Genomic DNA, 8,114 nt, shown 5'->3' with positions numbered 1-8,114 from the left:
GGGCGGGCGGGCGGGCGCCCAAACCATGAGCGATGGCGGCTGGATCTCGCTCAGCCCCGCCGAGTTTGCCCAGCTCCAGCAGTACAGCGACTGTGAGTATCCCGGGCTGGGAATGCCCCGGCTCAGGTGTCGGGACTCGCGTCCCAGGCAGAGCGAGCTGGCGCCGTGGGCACGGATGCTTGCAGAGCATCTGTTGCTGCCTGACTCCCACCGCTGCTCCAGGAAAGCCTTTCCAGCTGGGCCTCCTGGAGGGCTGCTGGACAAGGAGCTGGTCCAAACGACACGTTGGGAAGCTGTGGATATGCTTCTCATCTCCAGGCATCACTCAGCTGTCCTTGCATGATCTGTGCAGGCTTCATCCAGGAAATGGAAGCATTTCGGATGGTTCATCTGTGAGAGCGTTAGCTTCATCCTTCCCCAACGCAGTGTTTTCCCTGACTTCTTCAGAGCACTTTGATTTCAGCTACAGTTTTTGTGGCATCCTTCTGTTCAAAGACGTTGATTGAACCCTTGCAGCAGGGCCAGGTTGGGAGACACCTCTGCAAAAAGGGACCGGCAACCTGGTGTGTGGCTCGCAAACTGAGGAATGTGGTTCTTCCCCAGCACTTGGCACGTTTTTTGCTGCCATATGTGGATTTCTGTGGTCAATCTTGGGCTCCTCTCTCTAGGAGACGCAAGGATAGACCAGAACAAGTTATGGGAGTTGATGCTCAGAAGGCTGGTGTCTGTGCGAGTCAGCTTAGCCTGGAGCAAGGAAGGTGAAGGGGGGAAGCTGGTGCTCTCTTCAGCTATCCAGAAGGAGTTTCAGGAAAGGTTTTGGTAGGCGTTTCTCGAAAAGTCACGTAGTGAAAGAACGAGTGGTGATGGACACAAGTGGCAACATAGGAGGTCCCCACTGTTCGTAAGAACAAATTGCTTCCCCATGAGAGTCGTCAGGCACAGGGACCAGGACTAGAGAACTAGGGGGTCTCCATCATTGGGGATGCTCCAAACTTAACTAACCTCAACCTAGGTTAAAAGCAAGCCCGGGTTGGGGTGGTTGGGCTCTTCCCACGGGCCAACATCCTGGATGCTCCTGGTCCATCACTGAGCTTCAGCCCAAGGTTATTAATTGCCATCCCCAAAAGAGAGCTGCAAAGAATGGGAGGCAGCAAGAGTGAATATTACTGAACATTTTAAATGGTCTCCGGGACAGGTCTGGAGGTCTGAGAATGAACATTAGGGCTTAAATTTCTTCCTCCCCTCTTTTTTTTTTCTCCCCAGATTTCTCTTATTTCTCAGCTGTTGAAGGACTAGGGACCCAACCCTACCACCCTTCCAGCTCAGAGGATGCTCAGTCAGGAAAATACATGGAAAATTTACTATCTGTGGGTTGAGCTGTGCAGATCAAGGGGAGGAAAGCAGTGCAGGGGTGACCATTTCCTAGCAATGGAGGAGGACCTGGTTTTTCCAGAGATTTTGTTCATCAGGTCTACACCACATCCAGCGGTCTCACGGCAAGCTGAGCTCATTGCTGCCATGCTCAGGGCTCTGCCTTTGTCTCCGCAGACTCCACCAAGAAGCTCAAGGATGTCCTGGAGGAGTTCCATGGGGATGGCGTCCTTGCCAGGTACAACCCAGAGCAGGTAAGGCGCTTTCTCCTCCATCTTCTCCTTTGCTTCCTTAGCCACATCAAAAGAGCAGATGCTCCTGGGAGCCTCCTGCTTCCCTCAAGCCAGCCCAGCTGCCTGAGATAAAAGCACCCCAAGAAGGCAGGTCTTACCCCAACAACCTGTCTGTCGACCGCCCAGCCTCTCCCCGGGGCTCTGTGTTGTCCCGGGGCTGGAGAAGACGCTCCCACACACCATGTTAGAGACTCAGCAGCACCTCCACGGCCAACCTCCTACTCAGGCACCCCACTGATGTGGCAATGCAGAACGGGGCTCGCCCTGCATTTTCGGGAGGGAGGTTGGAGCATCCCAGCAAGCAGCTTCCTCTCCGACTTCCACACGGGCACCACCCCATTCCATCCAGGACTGCAGTCCTGACAAACCCCAGTGCTCTGGAGACCCCCGAGCCGTTTTGCCAGCCCGTACCCGTGGCACACTGCACCCCTGCGAGCATTTTGGAGCCTGTTTTCATCAGGAAAGGGGCACCATCTCTTTCCCCTTTAGCAAGAGCTACCTCTTTGCTCCCCCAAGAGCATCTTTGCTCCCCCCAAAGCAAGTTCTTGTGGCATTTCCAAAATGGGAATGTGGGCAGGCTCCGTTCCTTGTCATCCTCACCGAAGGAAAGGTAGGGTTATTTCTTTTTCTTTTTTTCTAAAGTGGTGCTTTCTAGAGAGCCCTATTAGAGTGCCAGCACGACAGAGCCTTTCACCAGTGTCATAATCACCAGAAACGAGGCGAAACGGGAAAAATCAGTGGGCTGTAGCCAGGAAGGAGGGGCAGCCAAAGCTACCGAGTATTCAAGTGCGCTGTGGGCTCCTGGGTGGAGGATGCCAGCTGCAGTTTCGGGGGATGTAGGAAAGGAGATTTCTTGGTGCAGGAGGGAAGTGCGTGGGAAGGGGGAGAGCAGCAAGATCTCCAATCGGAGCCGGGACTTGAAGCGGGGGCAAGGAGGAGGCTGGGAGCCCTCGGGAGGACGATAGTCCCTGCGGTCGAGGGCGGCTGGTAGGTCCCGCTGCTTTGTGTCCTTAGCCCAGGACACGTCTCCTCCCTCTCTGCTGGGCCCTGTGGGGGTCTGCATGCCTTCAAAGCCTGGCTCAGTGCGTGAGGGGAGCACATCCCAATTTCAGCTGGAAAGGGCTCTCAGGCTTCTGCATCCTTTCTCTTCTCCACCCCCAAAATAGCCTGATATGCTCCTCCCTATGGCCCGTAACATCTTTATTTTATCCTTATTTTGCTATAAATCAATAACTAGCAGTCCTTCTTGGTTGGTGGCCTCCAGCTTCAGAGCCCGCAGGTCCATAAGGGACACGAAGGCAAAACTCCCCAGGTGTCCCAAGGCAGAGAGGACCTAAGGCTAGTGACCCCATCAGCAAGGGCCACCACTGGGGTCCTGTCTTCCAACCGCACTAAAGGAGGTCCCAAGGCCTCCTTGTTGGGAGGATGCCAATGGCTGTCCCGTGCAGAGGACAAAGATGGGAAGGAATCAGGACCTCACAGTGTCCCTGGGCACACTTTTGTCTCTGATGCCCTCCACCAGCTCCTGATGTCCTCCTTCATCTCCTCTGTCCCCCTTCCCAGCCTATCGACTACGAGGGCTTTTACCTCTTCATGAAGACATACCTGGAGGTGGACGTCCCTGAGGAGCTCTGCCAACATCTCTTCATGTCCTTCAAGCGCAAGATAAGCCCAGCGTCCAGCGAGGCCCAGCGCCAGAGCCCCGGTGTCTCTCCGCCCAACACACTGGGTGAGCATTGATGGGCATGCAGGTCCCTGCGATGGGCCGCATGCTCTGATGGCCCCATCACAGACTGTGAGGTGCCACCGTGGCAATGCAGAGTGCAGAGGGCACTGCTGCCGTGGCTGGTGGCAGCAGGGCCAGCCCCAAAGGGCACAGCCAACACTGTCCCATCCCAAGTGCCTTGCAGATGGGCTCCCTGGGACCCTCCTTTCATTCTCAAAAAGCTCCACTGCGGTGGGCAGGACTTTCCCCCGCAGCAAAAAGACCAAGGAGCTTCATTGCTTTTATCCCTGCATTTCCTCCACGCGTTCAGATCCAAAGTCACTTGATGCCAACATTTCCATCCAGACTGAGGTGGCCTGTGCCCCTGTCATGGGTACCCTATGCCAGTGGTGACTTCAGTGCACGGCTCCACCTAGGCCAGGGGACTTTTGCTAAGGCAAGCAGCCCTTGGCCCTGCTGGGAAGCAGCTCGGGCTCCTAGTCCGTGGGCTAATGCAGAGGAGCACGTCCTCCCAGCTTTGGGGATGAGTGGTGGTCCATGCCCAGAGGACATCGGTGCCATTAGGAACCGCTGGCGCCAAGCAGGATGGTGGGAGCTCCCTGGCAGAAGGGGTAGCAGAGAGATCCTGCACTGCCAGAGGAAGGGATGTGTGGGGTGTGTCACCCTGCCCCACAGGAGCATGTTGGCTTTGCAGGGATCAATGGGAAAGCGCTTCTAAACACCTTGGGACGCCACACTCCTGAGGCCAAGAGCTCCCACGGCCATGCAGCAGAGCCACAGCCAGCATCCCTGACCCCAGCATCGATAGCCAATGCCTCTCCCAGCTGGTCCAGGTCATCCTCCCAGAAATCCACCACCGGCACCCCATCTGCTCACAACTCCTCAGGGTCTTCCAAGATCTCCTCTGGCTCGCTGCTCAGCCCTCAGTCACCAGGTGAGCCGGGATGGGACTCAGCCCCTCAGCCCCTGGGGCTCCTCAGGCCTTCTCAAAGGCTCCCTACCCTTTGGGAAGTGTGGCCTGGGCAGCACAAGCTTCCTGGAGAGCCCATGTTAAGGTTGCTGGTTTTCCAAGCTGCTAAGAAGCAACTAGGCCCTCTCAGGTCCTTGGGGCAGCAGCAGTGACCTTTCCAACGCGGTGGGCTCCTTGGCTTCTTGACACCTTTGCTCACAGCTCCAGCCACTTGCTCCTGTCCCGCAGAGCCACCGCCGGTCAATGTCTTAATTACCTGGCAGCCGCGCGGGGAGAGGGGGATTAATGAAGTGAGTCACTGCTGCCACGCGCCAAGCTCCTGCCAGCCACCGGCGACGGGGAGCTGTGGAAGGGGCTGCCAGGAGGAGCCATCTGCCGACGTCTGAAGTCAGCCTGGGCTGCCGTGAGCGTGGGCCGTCCTGGCGTGCGCAGCGAGCTGCCGCGCTGCTGGCCAGGCTCTGCTCCAGAGCGGTGCTGCGAGTGGGCATGTCCTCGTGGTGAACCTCTGCCGCTCCTCGTGCCACCTGCACAACCCATCTCTTGCAAGGGCACCAAGTCCAGGGCATCTTCATTTTGCCCATCTCGAGAACAACAGCCCTAAGAGACGTCCCTGTGCTTGGGTCTTTGTGCTCCCAGCTCCAAGCTGGGGTTGACCCTGAAGACCTTCTCTGACAGGTCCATCAAGGCTGCGCCTTGATTCTCCTCTCCATCCCTGCAGGCTCAAAGAGCTTGGAAAAGAGGTTGCCCTTCAGCCTCCGGAAGAGCCACAACTCCCTGCGAGCTGCCACTCCGCATCCGCCGGCACCCCTGGCTCAGGTGGTCTACTTGAAGGACATTGTCTGCTACCTCTCGCTGCTGGAGAGGGGACGGGCAGAAGACAAGCTGGAATGTAAGTGTGGCTGTGGGGCAAGAGAATACGGTGAACTGTCAATATTTGCTGCTAATCATACCAGCGGATCATTTCAGACACGGCAGTCAAAGCCTTTTAATTAATTGATTATGTCTTGGCCAATAGCTGATGTAGGGAAGGCTACGAGCCAGCCATTTCTCTAGAGACCGGAGTGAGGTTGACTCAAAACCTTGGAGGTTTTAGATGCTGAAATCAGGAGAAATGCTCAGATTATCCCAAAACTTAGTCACTGCTCGGGTGGGATGTGATGTGAACCTGAATCATCCTCCGCTCGCTTCCCTGGGCCAGCTTTGCAAGGAGGCCTGCGCAGCCTGGAGCCAGTGGGTGAATGCGGCAACTTCTCCTTCACATTTTGGTGAGCCAGAAACATGTGGGCAGAATTTAGGCTTCTCAGTCCCTGCTTTTATCTCCCCTGCCGTGTTTTATTTCCTATGTTTCTGATTCCTATGTTTCTAAGGTACCCAACAGCGAACACTCTGGGCATATGGTTGAATGAGAATGCCTTGAATATGAGCCCTGAGTGACCCCAGCAGACTGGCTGGCCCCTCTACAGCAGTGTCACCAGGATAAGCTGGGCTATGGGCAAGGCATAGACTGGTGGCATCTAGGTTGGGTACTGTAGTTGTAACCGGGAGCCTTGGGCATGAGACAGAGATGGAATGACCCTGGAGAAAGCCTTGCCACGTGGTTGCCCTATGCCGATCACATCCCACATCCACTCCGTGCAAAGGACTTCCATGTCTTTGCCTGTTTGTTTTTGCTTTTTAGTGTTAAAATGCTGAAACCACTTGGTGAATCTCTCTGTAGCTTCTGGATAGGGCTGTGTCTAGGTGATTGGATCGCGTTCTTTGTTGCTTCTCTGATCCCACCTGCTGGCATCCTTGCCTGGTAGAGTGGCTGCCAGAGGACATCAAACCTTAATTCTTGTCCACCTGTACCCCGGTAGAGATTTGCTTCCTTGGGGTAACTCTCCACATCCTTCCCGGGGTGCTCAGAGTGGAGGGCAGGATGGGACACGCATGTGGTCCCTCCAGCAGAGCCTCCACGGGATGCTGTGAGCCCAAGGGGGTTCGGGATGCTCAGGGAAGTACCAGGGGCAGAGGAGCTGTCCTGGCCATTGGCGACATGGGACACCAGCTACGTCACCTGCCGTGATGGAGTCTTTAGGCAGCCAAGGCATTCGCTGAGTGGGGGTCACAAAGTCCAGCCCAGGTCCAGGGCTGAGGTCCTACCCTAACCCAAAACTCCTTCTTCCCGCAGTTATGTTTCGCCTTTACGACACAGATGGAAACGGCCTCCTGGACAGCTCGGTAAGCTTTGTCTCCAGGACAATTGCTGGTAAACTGGCTCCGTTTGGAATGAACCCTGCTTCCCGCCCCCCCCCAAAAAAATCCCACTTTCCAAATGGATGTAAAACCCTCCAATTCTTCATGTCACTGGAAAGGCAGCAGCAGATTTGATTGGGAAAATGGGAGCTCCAAAATTATCTTCTACAGATGAAAATGTCTCCACCGAGACAATGATTCAGGCTGTTCCCTTGCAATGCAGACGGGCAGCGTTGTGATCGATGGGGGACAGAGGCCACAGCAGTCAGAACTAAATGGAGATATAATAATAATAATAATGTAAGACAAAACCAAGAGCATTTCCTGGCTGTGCCAGACTGTGGCATGCTGGAGGTATCATCCAGCAACAGCTACAAAAAATTCACCTGAGACAAAAAACTAATGTGAAATCGTGGGTTGATATTCCAGGAAAGGAATTTTTGTGCACAAGAAAACACATTTTCTTTTTGTCCTGTGTGTATTTTCCTTGAAACCCCTCGCAAACAAAAATCTGTTGTGTCAGAAGAGATGTTTTTAGTAAAAAGAGAAAAAATGGAAAAATAATGTGGACTTCCTGGCAGGTAGATTTTCAGCGGGGAATGAGGCTTCCCACAAGAGCTGGAGTGCTGCTGTCTCACTCTTAGGCTGGGTAGGGTTGGAACCAGGACAGCCTTGCACATACGTATCTACAGTCTTGAGGCTGGACCTGCTGGCGGTGGGGTGGGGACCCCATCCCACCTGACTCGGTCTCCCTGCTGTGCTCAGGAGCTGGATCGTATCATCAACCAGATGGTGCATGTGGCGGAGTACTTGGAGTGGGACTCCACGGAGCTGAAGCCTGTGAGTGGCTGGGGCTACCAAAGGGCTGGGGGGGACGCGAGGGGCTGTCGGCCCCGCGCGGGGACTTGTGTTCAGGTGCACTGTGTAAGCGCCTTTTCCATCCTCTAGATCTTGAAAGCCATGATGGAGGAGATAGACTACGACCACGACGGGAATGTGACGCTGGAGGAGTGGATCCGGGGCGGCATGACCACCATCCCCTTGCTGGTCCTCTTGGGCATGGAGACGGTGAGTGCTGGCACTGGAAAACCATGTGTCCCCCACCGGGCTGGCTCCAATGGGAGCTACAGGAGCGCTGGACTGCCTCTGGCTCCCAACATCTCCAAGCTATGTGCCGCCAGGCTGTTCCTTTGGGAACACCGTGGAGATAAACCTAGGAGTAGCAGAAGGGCTCCTGGAGACAACAGCAAAGCTGCCGGGAGGGCGAGAGGGAAATGAGAGGGGCGGAAGGCAAGGGAGGACTCGCCGGAGCCGCAGGAGGGCACCCTGCTCTCGGTAACCGGCGGCAGCCTCTGAGCCGGCAGCTTCTCCGCGCGGAGCCGCACGGCTCTGCGACCACTGCCACGGTGCCGGCTCCTGCCGCCCCACGCAGCCACCTCAGCCTCCCCGCTGCCGGTAGGCCGGGCACCCTAAGAGTCTTCACAATCATTTTTCTTTTTCTTTTTTTTTTTTTTTTTTT

At 55.6% G+C, this 8,114-nt stretch overlaps 1 protein-coding gene across 1 annotated transcript in view; it reads left to right on the top strand.

Moving 5' to 3' along the window:
* The window catches only part of DGKG (diacylglycerol kinase gamma), an 18,033-nt gene continuing 9,919 nt past the window's right edge, over positions 1-8,114 (top strand). Inside the window, exons 1-8 of the mRNA XM_026036416.1 lie at positions 1-92; positions 1,549-1,625; positions 3,228-3,393; positions 4,085-4,324; positions 5,079-5,249; positions 6,531-6,580; positions 7,361-7,435; positions 7,544-7,663. Coding sequence (XP_025892201.1) covers positions 26-92; positions 1,549-1,625; positions 3,228-3,393; positions 4,085-4,324; positions 5,079-5,249; positions 6,531-6,580; positions 7,361-7,435; positions 7,544-7,663 — 966 coding nt within the window. The 5' untranslated portion in view covers positions 1-25. The remainder of the gene's footprint in view (positions 93-1,548; positions 1,626-3,227; positions 3,394-4,084; positions 4,325-5,078; positions 5,250-6,530; positions 6,581-7,360; positions 7,436-7,543; positions 7,664-8,114) is intronic.

This window comes from Nothoprocta perdicaria, unplaced genomic scaffold (assembly GCF_003342845.1).
Source record: "Nothoprocta perdicaria isolate Ctin4 unplaced genomic scaffold, notPer1 scaffold_177, whole genome shotgun sequence".
Lineage (NCBI taxonomy): Eukaryota > Metazoa > Chordata > Aves > Tinamiformes > Tinamidae > Nothoprocta > Nothoprocta perdicaria.
This window is presented reverse-complemented; position numbering and strand designations above follow the sequence as displayed.